The sequence below is a fragment of the Maylandia zebra genome, linkage group LG3 (genome assembly GCF_041146795.1).
Source record: "Maylandia zebra isolate NMK-2024a linkage group LG3, Mzebra_GT3a, whole genome shotgun sequence".
NCBI classification, from domain to species: Eukaryota; Metazoa; Chordata; class Actinopteri; order Cichliformes; family Cichlidae; genus Maylandia; species Maylandia zebra.
In genome coordinates this window covers 38,254,050-38,268,385 of record NC_135169.1, presented here as the reverse complement: position 1 = coordinate 38,268,385, position 14,336 = coordinate 38,254,050, and the positions used below count along the sequence as shown (strand labels likewise).

Here is a 14,336-nt window from a genome sequence, read left to right as displayed (position 1 = left end):
AGAGATGCTAGTAGCTGGTGATGTTACTCAAATGTTCAGTATTTGTTTTTGTTTGTAAATGTATGTAAATGTCATATGTCATCATTTCTTTGAGACATTGCAATCTAATGTCCCACTGCTAGTAACGATGAATGAGGGAAGGCGCTATAAGCATTATTTATACTGGCTAGCAAAGGTTGACTCACTTAGTTTATGGTTTCAATCGCTACTTTTAAGATTTCCTGAATACAGAATGAAACTTATAGTTTTGGGTGATTTTATGTTATCCAGCACTTGCTTGGTTTAAAACAGCAGCCAGAATACCAAACTCAAGACATTAAAAAAAAGTCCGATAAACCATTTTCACGCTGCCTACGTCCATATTATACAGTTTCTAGTTCTATCCTTCCAAAAACAAACAAAAAATAAGAGTAAATTTAAAGTAAGATGAACTGACAAAGAGTTGTAAAAACAATGCCAGAACACTTCATACAGATGGCACTTTTATGTTGGTTTCTAAATTCATCGAACAGCTCTGCAGGATAAAATGTGTAATACCACAATTTTTACATTATGTTTTGTAAAACTAAAGAGCAAGCACAAATGCTGACATCAGTAAGATAGACAAACCCTCTCCAGCTGGCATATCAGCGTGGCTTTACATGAAAGCGTACACATTGAGCCTTTTAGTTCTGCGCTACAGTGTAAAGTACAAGAAGGTACTTTCATCTGCTCTGTTATTTCCCGTGGGGTTACCATAGCGGATGGATCCGCATATTTGATTTGGCTCAGTTTTTTACACCAGATGCCCTTCCTGACGAAAGCCTTCCATTTATCCGGATTTGGGACCGACACAAGGACACAAGGACTACACTAGCTTGTGATATCCTGAGGTTGGGTTTTGTGTCCCCACCATCATGGCACTGAAGTATACAGAGAGATTATTGTGCTCAAAACTTACAGCCCAAATCTTAGTTGTTTGAGACGTTCCTGGAGCTATGTCAGCCCAGTCTAAAATCATAACAATTTTCACCTGTGAGCGGCTTGTCTTATACATCTCCCTTTTTTCTTTAAATTTCTGGATAAAAGCAAGCTCTAGTAAACAGATTTATTAAATTACGGGCAGACACTGTTGCAAGATTTATTTATTTTTTGTGCAGAATCCTTTCAAAAGATCCAGTCTAAAGCACAGTTTGTTTGTTTCTTTGGGAAGTGTGAAGTGCACACCAGATGATGTAAGGCTTTGTTCAGACCAGTAAATGTAGTTCCCACATTCACTTCAGGAAGACAACTTCATTAATGCAGAGGGCTTTACGTAGCAAGCTCTGGCAGGAAAAAAAGGACCATATTTACAAAAAACTTAACTAAATGACATTACGTGTAAGTGTTTTGCTACAACTTACAGCGAGAGGGTGTTTCTCTTAGATAAATGAAGAGATAAATGAAGGTGCGAATTCCTTGTGGATTAGTTTGGAGCAAATTGGTAGGTCTTGGAGGCATGCACTGCGTGGGTGTTTTTCTGCTGCATCGGTTCACAGTACCAGGTGCTAAAAGCCTGGGTGAAACGGGATATAAATTGTAGGGTTTGTGATTAAATAAATTCACTCTAAGCCTGTTAAGGCAGTGACTGCTTTGAAACAACAACTCAACAAATGGATACACAGATTTTCCAGGATTTGCACTTTAAACACAATGAAACGCAGGATTGATAATAACATACCAGCCTGGTGCGTGTGGCACTGAATGGGGTAAATGGGGTAGTTTCATTTGCATTTGAGTTAATAAACGCAGCTGAAGATGTGCATGATCTCAAAGCAGATTCATCAACATGTGCTGCTTTTTATTTCCTGCCTCAAGATGCCTGAAAAAGATTTAAAATGCAGAAGAAGGAGCTTTTTGCACAGCATAAAGCAGCTATGGGCAACAGGTACTGCTATGTTGTTGTTGTTTTTTCTCGTAGCAGACTGTCACATTGAGTAGGTTTGCTTTAGTCTGAACATCTACTAAGACGGCCTTAAGCTCCCTGTCTGACAGCATGTCAAACCTGAGTTTGACTACTTCTGAAACTTTAAAAAAAAAACCATGCCGGGTGTGTGCAGGTTAAAACGCACAACTCAGGTTTTGATACTACAGGAAGTGATATATGTGTATATATGTGAGAGCCTGCAAGGAGAAACTGTCCAAAGATGTGCATTCTAGTGTATTTGAAACAATACTCGGCAATTTCTTTCCCTCATTTCTATTTGTTTTTAAATGCATTTACATACATGAGCGCACACCCACTCCAGATAGCCACAAGAATGCCACTACCACCCCTAACCCCACCCCCAAATAATCAGCACAGCCATTCAAATGAGATGTTTAACTTCCAAAGCGATCGAGCATGCAGAGATTTAATAAATAGGAGAAATCTACCATGCAAACCAAGCTGTTAATTTTGCTGAAATGAGTGGATGAGATACAGTGTCTATTAAGTCCGACGAATGCTTGGTCATTTGCCACAGGAAAACCTCAGAATGAGCAACCCCTGCTTTAAGAATAATAGCGGGTCTAAAAACAGTCGACATGTTGATTGTAGAGATTTGCCAGTTATGTGGAGGCACAGTGTTGCAGCAGAGCAGAGAGGAGTGATGCCAGATTTGAAAGGGGAAAAAAAAATCTTTTTCTGGTACATGAGCTTTAATAGCCAGCAGAAAAACGCCAGTTGACACGGCTGCCATTTGGAGTTTAAGAATAGCGCTCTGTGACAGCGGATAATGAAGCTCAGGATTTGGCTTGTGGACTACAAACTTTTATTTTGATTAAACAAAATTCATATGGTCTCAATTTTAGCTGACTGGGTCATTCTTGTCTCTCTCTCTCTCTTTTTTTTTTTCTTGAGTGAATTGAGAGAGGGAGCGAGAGGGAGCGAGAGGGAGCGAGAGGGAGTAGTGCCCCAGCTGGAAACAAAAGAGGGGGGAAGGCCGGTGTGGTTTTCACATAGCGAGCGCGCGTTTTTGCAAGGGGAATAAAAGGGGGTTAATTCATCTGATTCCTTCATGCCACTGTGGCAGAGGCTGTATGTATTGTCAAGCGGGTTGCCGTAGCAACAGCTGCAGAGTAAGGAAATCTTTCTTTCCTCTTTTTGCACCCCCCCCACACCTTCTTTCTCTCGCTTTCTCTCTCTCTCCCTCCCTCCAGTACCTTGTCAGATTTCTTCCTCATCCTCCCTCCCTTATTCCCTCTTCCCAACTTGTACAAACATGCTTTGCAAAGTTTTGGGTGGGGAATGTTCAGGTATGCGTTCACACACACACACACACACATATTTTGTCTGCGTGCCGCTGGTGTTGCAGACTAGGGAACAATGAGTCTCAAAAAGAGACTTTCCTTCAAGAGGACTTGGAACTTCAACACTGTAAGTAAACAGTGGCTTGCCGGCTGAATCTCCTCTTCCTCTCCTCTTCCTCTCCTGTGTGAAATGAGGAGACTACTTGTGTTCACTCAGCTGTTTTTGTCATTAATCTCCCTCTTTGTCGCTCTTCTCACTCTCTCAGTCAGAACAGCTGTTTGAAGCGGCAGGGACTTGTCGGCTGTTTTGTTTTGTGGAGTGCTGGAATCGGCCATTATTTGTGTTAAAGTTTAGACCAGGCTTTTTGTACAGAAGTGTGAGGGATTTCTGGAAAGGCAACGTCTCGACCTAACTTTTTGAGGGCAGAGACATGCCTAAACAAGCTCAAAAGATAAAAGAAGTCACTTTTTAAACATGTGAAACACACTCTGTGAGAGGTGATAGCGAGTGTGATTAACTAGGTGTTAATGGAGTTGGTCCTTCAACCATTTCACACTGATAAAAGTTTCAGTTGTGGTAGATCACAAACAAAGATCTGTCGGTGTGATCCTCTACGTTCCTTCAGCATGTGGTGTCTTGAGATGCCAGACTGTATGGCTGTACCCGAGTAAAGCTGAAAGAGTGGTTTCCAGCTGGAGAGCCAGATCGTGCTTTGTTTAGAGCCAGCAAGCTCGCCATGACTTCAGTTGTGATATTGGCCATTTGGTTGACAGACTTGCAGCTTTTTAGGGGAATTCCATTTGGGAAATGGGGTATTTTCACTTTTGACTCTATAAAAGGGATCAAAGAGGGCCTGCAGTGCTACTGCGCCACCCACAGTGCTCTTGCTTGTCACCAGAGGTGTCAACAGAGGAAGGAGGTGTTACTGACTAGAGGTGCCAGGGTCATCACTTTGGCCTCATTGTTAGAGACTTGTGGGCAAGGAAGCAATAATGAGTTGGAAAAACACAACACACTGACATGTGTGCTTGTGTGTGGTCTAACTCCAGCAGCAGATATCATTTTGGCTTCTTATCTTGCCAACTTTTAGAAGTACACATTTGTATATGTGTCTTTGTATTTGACAAAAAGCTTTTAGATAATAAGTTAGTTTATTCATGTATGGAACCACTTCTGCAGAAATCATTATATTTAAAAAGAGGAACAAGCTGAACAGCCACATATTTGGTGAACCCATGGATGAGATTACAACTCCACTGAAGAGATTGAGAAAAAATATCTTTCAATCGTGTTATACATAGTTGCATAGTCTGCCCACCAGAGAACACTCTGCACCTTCCCTGTTAAAAGAATGCTGCAAAAACCCATGATCTGAGGTGAGTTGAGCAGAGAGTGTATATAAGTAATCAGCTAAACATCCAAATTTTGGGAAAATCCTTTGATGTTTCAAAGAAAAACAAAATATCAGCCAGTATATAGCAGTTTTAAACCACCAAATATCGGTATGTGTCTTAAAAATTCTATATCAGTCAGGCTCTAGATGACATGAAAATTGATGACATGAGCTTCCGAGTCTGTAAAATGAGACCAGTGCAAACCTTCATAAGTTCTAATGGCCAGCAGGGGGGTGACTCTTCAGCTTGCAATAAGAAGTGCAGTTGTATAAAAATTGGAAATACATGTGTGGAAAAATGACACAATTGCTTGCATATGTGTAACATCAGTAAGCACTTTCCTGAACACTAAGCTGTATCAAGTAAAGTGCACTCCTATTTACAATAAAACTGAGCGTAAAGCAGAGTATGCTGTAGGGTGGAACTGCTGTGTGATTAAAAGGGGTAGGAAAGTAAATTGACAGGGACCCATTTATGTCTTTGTTATACTTTAAGTGACCACAAGTCCGATTTGGTCTGTTTGGGTCCGAGTGACACAAACTTCGTCATCACACTGTGAGCCTGAGGTTCCTGTGGATGTCCGTTTGACCACGTGGACTTTACATTACAATGCTTCGACCTCAAAGACGTATAATAAGTATGACTAATCAGGTTGTGGTGTCTGTTCGTGCCGGCAACAGCGTATAATCAAGACTTAACATAGAGGCATGCATGCAAAAATAATTGCTATCTCGGTTTAAAGTTCGCTGTCTGGGACCTTTCGACCTCGTGAGCCACAGCTAACCCCCAAATCACCGATGTAAGAACTGCGTAAAGAACAGAGAGTCCTTCGACTTCTCAGTGAGTTACTCTCCTCCTCGCTCGTCACATCCGGTTTTCAGACGATCAAAATGTGGCTAAATGTTCAACTTTGCTGATGAACGTTTGGTGGTTGAAGGTGGTTATGGCACAGTGATGCAGTCTGTGTATTTTTGGGACGATCGCATAGACAAAACAAGACATTTGAACCCACTGCCTTGGGCCTTGGAAACGTCTTTATTTTGATAACTCGCTGTTCCATTTCAAAATATGACATGAATTTTAATTAAATTGGATAATAATTTATCATGTGGCTGTTAGTCGGATAAGATCAAATAATTAGGGTTTTGCAACATTTGAGTTTATTTGGGTGCTTTAAGACATTTAAGACTTTTCTGTCACTAGGATAAATCTGTCATGATTGTGGTTGGAACCAGGAGATTGCAACAAATGTCACAAGCGAGTGATTTATCGCTGCTCTCCCACTTTTTGTGTAATTTCTGCTCTTGCACAACATGGATAGTTATCTAATTTGTCATCCATATAGATGTGAGTATTGAAGCACCGAGAATAGCTAAAATGCTCTTTTCAGTATTTAACCTTTTGTTTGGTCCAAACCAAAATTCACGTCACAGTTTTTTTGGGGGGGTTTTCCCACCTTTTTTTCTTAAACTGGACTCCAGCTGTGGTGCACTATATATTTAAGGTTTGAGGTTTAGCTGTTTTTAGACCCATAGGAACAGACAGATGGAGTGGGTGTTCTCTCTTTTCTCTCTTTCTTCTGTTTTGGCTTCACGTTGGTCCTCATCCTACCCACCCATGATTACTGTACACATGCGAGCCACCACAGAAGGGGTGGCTTTTTTGGGTGTTGACGATATAGGGGTTGGACTCAGCAGCAGCAGAGTTGTAAAGAAGGCTGTGATGGACAATTAGTGGTTTAGCGGTCTATGTCTGATAGAGCTTTTACATGTGGTCATTCCCAAAATGGAAACAAGCCGTCACGTCGGTGAGCATGACCGATCCCCCTAGTCTTTGTGCATAAAGTGAATAGGCTGCCATCTGAGGTTGTGCTGAAGCTGACTGATTTAAAGCTCCTAATTGAAAAATAAGAGTTTATATAATGAGTAAAATCAGAGCGGGGGGACAAAAACAGTCGATGTTCATTGTTTTCGTTGTTTATGTCATTCCTCTTATGATATTACAGCTCCACAATACAGAATTACGTGAGTGTACCAAAGCACAAAGTCTATTTGCTGCTGAAACCAAAGCTGGAGCGTGGCAATGAGAGCCTTGTTTAGTCGTATTTATCAGCTCTGAGTATTCACACTTTGAAGTGGCAGCTCAGAAAACACTCCTCTGGAAATAGTGCCTCCTTTTCAGATGAATCCTCCAACGCACACTTTTTTTCCTTCTTTTTTTGGAGTTTTCTTGGACAAAGCCCTAAGATTCTGCCTCTCATATCCTCCCCTGCATGTAAATATATATTTATGCTGTGGCTCTCCAGTTTGCACGTTAAATCTTTCTTTATTAGTGGGGTTTACACAAGCCTAACGCTGAGGCAGTGATTTTAAATTGAAGTATTGCCAAGTTAATATTCACTTATCCATGTTAAGCTCAGACATGGGTGGTGTTTTTATTGAGCCTTATTCTCTGGCTGTAATTACACTCCAATTAGGGCTCTGAGTACAAATGATTTCCATTGTGAATTAATCCACATATTATTTATCCCAATCAATTCATCTTGCTTTGTCTCAGCTGAAAATGTGAAGATAGTCAGTCAAACCAGTAATCAGCTGGGGATTCCTAATGATAATTTCTCTCAGTCTGCTTTCAGTGTATGGGTTAATTCCTGCAGCTCTACATAAACTTCTAAAAAGACGTCCGTGCCCAGTAGGGGAGCTCATGTCATTTGCCTTTCTTAGGGACATCTACACATGCATAAAACTGCAACTCTCCGAATTAACAAGTGAAAAGCTCATCGTTAACTAGTCTGCCTTGATGACTCCTGATCCTGTGACTTCAGTTAGCAGGAATGCGCACGTTAGTTCAGAGCTGTGGGTGGGGTACCAGTGTGGAGGTGTGAACAGCTGTCCATGGTACGGGTCGAGAGCCACCCACATAAAGTAATTGTGTAAGCCCCCCCAAGGTCCAACCCTTTCCAAGCAGCACACTCAGTTTTACTTACAAACCAGGAGGACACACAGCTCACAGGGATGCCTGAATGGACAGTGCTACCAGCACAGCATTCAGCCTCTTGTGTCTGCGCAGGAGGTCACGAGGGCAACTCCTCACTCATGTCTCTCTTTGTTCTCTTCCAGTCTGCTGCTTCATCAGATGGTGGTAAGTGCAACTCTTTTTTTTTTTTTTTTATGAGAGTGTGGAGAGGAATTCAATCTGTGTGCTTATGAATATTTACAATCTTAAAACTGAAGTCTTTTCAGCATTCATCGTTTGGTTCATTTTTGTTGCTTTTTTATTTCTCATTTTATATTCCGCCCTCAACACAGAACTTTGTAGCTGCTCAATAAAGTGACCTAATAAAAAGTCTTTTAGCAAGCATGATGTATTCGCTGTAGGCAGCATGCCTCGTTAACAAATGTTGTTTACCCAGCGTGGTTGGGTTGCTTTCATGGCTAAGCTTGGATGCTGTCTGGTCTTCCCTTTCATAGCAGTTTTAACAGCGCTTGCTAACAGGCTGACCGAGGCTGTGTTGAGGAGTGCAGCTCCGCTTCTTTCACAGTTGATGTGGATCAGACATGCACGGCTGTTTGCTTTCTAAAGCTGTCTCATTAGCTGAGCAGCCAACAGTGTAGTAAACATAGGCCCTCAGTCCTAATACAATAAGCCAAGTCCAAACAAATAGCTTGTCAGAAAACCTCAAACCAGGACTAATTTGACCGTACTGTTAAAAGAAATATGTTTACTCATAATTTATGGAAAACTAGTCTAATTTTAATTGGACATCTACTTTAACTAGGATGTGGTGTAGGCTTGGAAGGTCATACAGAGGCCACCTTATGTTTCTTTCCATTTGAAATGGGAATTTCCGAGTTCCCAGTCAGAATTTTTAATGGGAGCAACAGCCTCAAGTGGGACTTCCAACTCAGAAAGTCATACCTCCATTCCAGACACCTAGAAACCCATGAGTGACACCACTCCCCATTTAGCTTGTTCCAGTTGTAATGTAATGTTAAAAAAAAAGAAAAAGGAAAAAAAAACATTTGTTTTGGTTCTTAGCACCACAGAGCCTGGTATTGCTAACAATACAGCACAGTACTTGTTTTTGTGTGCTTAAAAACAGCACGTCCTTGGATAGAGACTTTTCAGTGGTCTGCATATGGCAAATTTAGTGAGTCACAAATACACAACAGTGGCAGAAAGGATTAAAGGTTTTACGGGTTTACTACTGTTTACATTCACTGCTACTATCTTAGATTGTTAGCTAGCCGTGGGTGGTGCTGCCCTGACTTAACAAATTCAGGCGGTGTTCCACATTCAGATTCCAACTGAGAACTTCCAGCTTATTTTGGAACGACCCATCAGAGCGGCACCATTGAGCCCGACTTAACAATCCAAGATGGCGGCTGTGCTTTTAAACATTGGTAAAGCAGTTTGTGCTGCTGTACTATTTGTACGTTTGCAGTCAGTGCTACCACTGTTGTGTATTTGTGACTCGACAAATAAGCTACATGCAGACTGACCTGTGAAAGCACAGTTTTTAAGTGCAACAAAAAAAAAAGTACTGCATGGTTTTGCTAGAAGTGTTCCACCTCGCCAAGGAGCAAAATAAATCCTCGGTTTTCCGACACATTCCAGCTACTGGAATGTGCTCAACTTGGGAGTGATGTCACTACCCGAGGTAAATAGAACGCAGCCTTACTCACAGTCAGTGATGTCATCTGCTATTTAGAGTTCTTTTATTTTGTTTGCAGATCTAGCCCACTCATGCAGGTGGATTGGCAAGATAAAGATATGCAGTACTACACCTTACTTGCCCCTGCTACCATTCCTTTCTGAAATGTAAAAACAACCGCTTAATTTCAGTTGCCTGCGCCAGCGAATTGACTTTCCACAGAATGACAACCGTGTATGTGTAACCAATTTGGCTGAGACCCTTTTTGTTCTTTTTGTTTTTACTGTGCGCTCCTCACTCGATCTGCTCACAGCTCTAAAGTGGCCATCTGCCGCCATGATAGCAGGTACTGTGTAGGCTGAGGCCACCACTTTAGCTTTGTACCAGCTCCTGTATTGTCACCCACACTTCCCTGTGGCCTTCCCTGTAATCAGCTGTGTCGCCTTTCTTTCCTCCTTTTTATCCTCTGCACTCTCTTTCTGCTGCTCCCTCGTGCAATGTGAGCAACCTCTGCTGTGTCTTTGTGCACTTCTTGCCTTTCTAGTCTAAAAAGCTTTAGGGTAAATTTTCCCCTCTCTAACAGGATCATTAATTTTCTGACAAATTGTGTGTTCTTTCCTTTATTTTAGATTTGCTTCAACTAAAGGAAAGGAAATTATTGAACAGGTTGTGAGAATTTTGAGTGGACTGCATGAATAGCATTAGCACGAGCGCCAGATGTGATTGATGTACCTACCTTTGGAAATTTCTGATTAACGAGGATCTCATTTCCATTTGCCATGGATTTAATTGCAGTCCAACTGTAGCTTTTGTTCTCAAAAACATTCAGTGAAGTTAAAACTGCTCAAAGGAAGTAAAACATACAAAACACCACTGTTATATTTAGAAAGGGTGAGAGGCCACAGTGGAGAATCTAGATCTGGTACCCCCCCCCCCCCCCCCCCCCCCCCCCCCCCCTCTGGCTGGAATTACCCTTTAGCATCAGCGCTCTCTAACCTTTGCACTGCACTCTCCTGTCTCGCAGACTATAGTGGGATCCAGCTGCAGAGCTGCTGCAGCCAGAGCAGCCTGAACAGTAATGGCAGCCTTCCAGGAGCAGGCAGCAACCGAGGGGCTCCAGAGCAGCGTGTGGCCAGCTGGTCCTCCTGCTTTGAGCGTCTCCTCCAGGATCCCGTGGGTGTGCGCTACTTCTCGGTAAGCTTGGAGAAAGAATCCTTTCGGAGGTTATCAAGAGTGTTATTAAGGGGTTTGCTGAAAGCTTCTCTGTGCTTTAGATTTGAGTCACTGATGTAGATCAAAGTCCTGTAATTCCAGATGTTACTTTTGGAGACTAATGAGCAAAAAAGGAAAGAATATTTTGAATACTTGAGGCATTATTTAATATTTCTGAGATTAATAGAAACTAGCTCCAACTGCAACACGGACAGACGTGTTAGCAAACACTTCCAAATTATCTCTCTGCCAGTTTATTTTAGTTCTGTACTTGTTCAACTGATGACTAATATGCATCCATTTTAGCTCAATTCTGAGCTCCACTGTCTTCAGAGGGAAATATTTACATCCAGATGTACTATTAATATTAGTATTAAAGAGTTGATATAGTGTAAAAAAAAAAAAAAAGCTGTAGTGTGATATATGAATGAATTCTTTTCCGTCTGGTTAAAGTGAAGAGCCATTTACCAACACTAAACCCTGGTGAGTGAGTGAGTGAGTGAGTGAGTTTATTGTCATGTACCATTTCCTCCCACATAAAAGATGTGCTTTTGAATTTAGCCCACAACACCTTCAGAAAGCTCAACATTAAGTTCTTCCATCCCAGAACCACCTCCCTCCTCACCTTCCCTCAGTACTGATCAGAGCTGCGCTCGCCTACACCATCCTGCGCCTACACTTACACCAATCTTGTTACATTACACCCAGTAATATCTGCCCGCTCGACTGGTCTCAACAGCAGCAGAACTGGAAAGATGAGAATGTGATCACCAGTTGAGATTACATAGACAGAGGAAAAAAAAACCCCTCTTTTACTGTGTGTTTCCACAGGAATTTCTCAAGAAAGAATTCAGCGAGGAGAATATCTTGTTCTGGCAGGCCTGTGAATACTTCAGTCATGTCCCTGCAACAGATAAAAAGCAGGTAAGCTACAGTGTGCAGCTGCAGATCCTGTGACAGTTTTGTTTGGGGGCCCACTGTGAATTGTTGGATTATCCCCTTTAACCAAGGGTCATACTAAAAAATATGAAGTGTTTAAGACCTGAGTTTTCTTTTTTCTGTAAATCATTTGTCACACAATTAAAATAAGTATTATTTATTTATTCTCTTTTAGCTTGACAGTCTAGCATACTTTAAAGCACACTGCTAATTTCCTATAACGTATGTGGAGCTTTTATTTTGAATGGTAAATGGCCTGTATTTGTATAGCGCTTTTACTAGTCCCTAAGGACCTCAAAGCGCTTTACACATCCAGTCATCCACCCATTCACACGCTGGTGATGGCAAGCTACATTGTAGCCACAGCCACCCTGGGGCTACCGGACGCTGGCGCCACCGGGCCCTCTGATCACCACCAGTAGGCAACGGGTGAAGTGTCTTGCCCAAGGACACAACGACCGAGACTGTCCAAGCTGGGGCTCGAACCGACAACCTTCCGATTACAAGGCGAACTCCCAACTCTTGAGCCACGATCGCTTTGATCTACATCAGTGACTCAAGATTCAGCTACTCTAGCTAATCTACCTACTTCTCTCTAAAAGGTTCAGACTAAACCGAATCTGCTCACTTAGCTGATGTAGACTCTTAAAATGTACTTTTATTTTGAAAGGGAAACCAAAAAGAGGGGGAAGGCTCTAACATGGTGTGGTCGTATGCACTGCCTACAGACGGCTTTACAGTTGAATCTACATCATAGTTAGGTAACCCCCCTGAGACCCTACAAAGTAACTTACGCCATGACCTGATGTGCACGTACCTGGAAATGTAACTACATCAACGCATCTACGCAACCCGCAACTATTGCACTTTTATTACTGAGATATTATCAACAATGACTTTAGTATAAGGAAGAAGTCATACCCTCATTATGAAGGCTCACAGGGGGAAAAAAGCACAAGAAAAAGTGAGGACCCCGGAAAGAACAGTGTCCCGGGATTTTGATTTGTTTTTATTGTGGCTGGCGCTGCATATACAACACTTGGACATAAGCACAAGGTCATTAAGAGCGCGCAAAAGTATAAATGAATGCTGCCAAAGACATAAGCCACTTACCCAGGTTACAAGAAAGGTTCTAAAAAGAGTTGTGCATACGTCTAACTGTAACAGATATCGCTTACATGTTGTAGCTGATTACTGCACTAGGGGGCAGTGTCACAAACAGCCAGTATGTGGGCTAAGTAAAATTTTTGGTCCTTCAGCCAGCCATAGAAAAGGGCAAACTTATAACATGCGAAGAGCTGAAGTGAAATTAAGTGTTAAAAACAGTCAAAAAAAAGTGCTGCGGCCACCATCTGTGCTTCTCATGCTTTATTTTGGTCTTATTTTGGATTTTTTTTTGTGCTTTTCCCCATTAACTCCCCTGTTCCTGTTTCCGTCCACTTTTTCAACCAATCACCTTCAAGCTATGTAGAGCTGCATGGTTCTGGGTTGTTTAAGGACTGCATGCAAGCATGTTTCCATTAGATGCATACCCTTTTTTGGGGGGGGGGGATCGCTAAACAAACCATAAAACAAGCATGATGGTGTTTGCGTCACTGTGGCATAGCATAACACACACACTCATCACAAATTCTCAACAATTCTCTTTCCTGCAGCTGTCCCAGAGAGCAGGGGAGATCTATAACAGCTTCCTGTCCAGCAAGGCCACCATGCCGGTCAACATCGACAGCCAAGCCCAGCTGGCCGATGACGTGCTAACCTCCCCAAGGCCTGACATGTTCAAGACCCAGCAGCTACAGGTAGCAACGAGACAGCTGTTGAGTTTATTTATTAGTGTTCCAAATGAGGCAGCGGATAAATAATGCGGTGCTCCCGCAGTAATCAAAACATTCAACAAACAGTTTGACTTTTAGTGACAGGCCCTTTGTGAGAACCTCATTTGAATTCTTCAGTTGTTCGGTATCAAGCTGAGGATCAAGCTTTTTCTAGACAGTATTAATGGAGGAGGGATTCTGCGTGCAGTAGGGGGTTCTGTTCTCATCTAGCCTTTAGTCACTTAGCACAAGCATATTGGCTTTTTTTTTGGTGGCCATCTGCATTTGTTTACAAAAGGGCTCTGAGGCTTTACCAGAGAGATAAACACAAACTGGCATACACCCACAGAGAACCTAGCACATACTGTACACACAGCCCCATAGACACACAGTCAGAGATCTGTATATTTTCAGTGTGCACATGAGTATGATTAAATTTTAACCGTTAAGGCTGCTGTCAAAACATGAGCTGTAACCATATGTTAACACTAGCAGCTTTTTGTCTATTGCACATCTTCTCTTCTCTTTTTATTTATTTATGTATTTTTTTGGTCAAATCCTCACTTGCGATGTCTTACTCATCGGCCCCTCTCACCACGTCCGCAGATCTTCAACTTGATGAAATTTGACAGCTATTCGCGTTTCCTCAAGTCCTCCCTCTACCAGGAGTGCATGCGTGCTGAGATGGACGGTCAGCCGTTGCCGGACCCCTACCAAATCCCCTGCAGCCCCGCCCCCTCAAAGCACAGTGCCAGCTCTGACCGCTCCACCCTGTCGACCCCCAAAAAGGTATAGCATTTATTAAAGACACTTCTCACGGAGTTGTGCGGTTGTTGTCCAGACTGACTGATAACGGGTCTATTTGCCTCCCAATCCACAGGACGTCAGAAAGCAGCGCTCAGGGAGGTCACTGAATGAAGACGGCAGAGACGAGAGCGCCGACAAGAAACGTGGCTTCTTCTCTTGGTCGCGCAACAGGAGCTTTGGGAAGGGTCCAAAGAAGAAGGACATCGGAGACATTAACCTCGGTAAGGAGTGAACTGACAACGGTGAATGTTTCAAACGTCCCCGAC

The 14,336-nt window shown here is 42.4% G+C and overlaps 1 protein-coding gene across 6 annotated transcripts in view; it reads left to right on the top strand.

Annotated features, from left to right (window-relative positions):
- LOC101487447 (regulator of G-protein signaling 12) overlaps nucleotides 1-14,336 on the top strand; it is a 48,737-nt gene that overhangs the window by 18,939 nt on the left and 15,462 nt on the right. For 2 of the 6 annotated variants that reach the window (XM_076881821.1, XM_076881823.1), the window contains 7 exons: nucleotides 7,764-7,785; nucleotides 9,612-9,644; nucleotides 10,323-10,492; nucleotides 11,342-11,434; nucleotides 13,105-13,248; nucleotides 13,870-14,052; nucleotides 14,144-14,291. In XM_076881821.1, the coding sequence (XP_076737936.1) occupies nucleotides 7,764-7,785; nucleotides 9,612-9,644; nucleotides 10,323-10,492; nucleotides 11,342-11,434; nucleotides 13,105-13,248; nucleotides 13,870-14,052; nucleotides 14,144-14,291 (793 nt within the window). Of the gene's footprint in view, nucleotides 1-3,280; nucleotides 3,377-7,763; nucleotides 7,786-9,611; nucleotides 9,645-10,322; nucleotides 10,493-11,341; nucleotides 11,435-13,104; nucleotides 13,249-13,869; nucleotides 14,053-14,143; nucleotides 14,292-14,336 lie in introns of those variants that run through there. The other 4 variants (XM_004571203.4, XM_012924678.4, XM_076881822.1 and 1 more) reach the window with 3 other exon arrangements.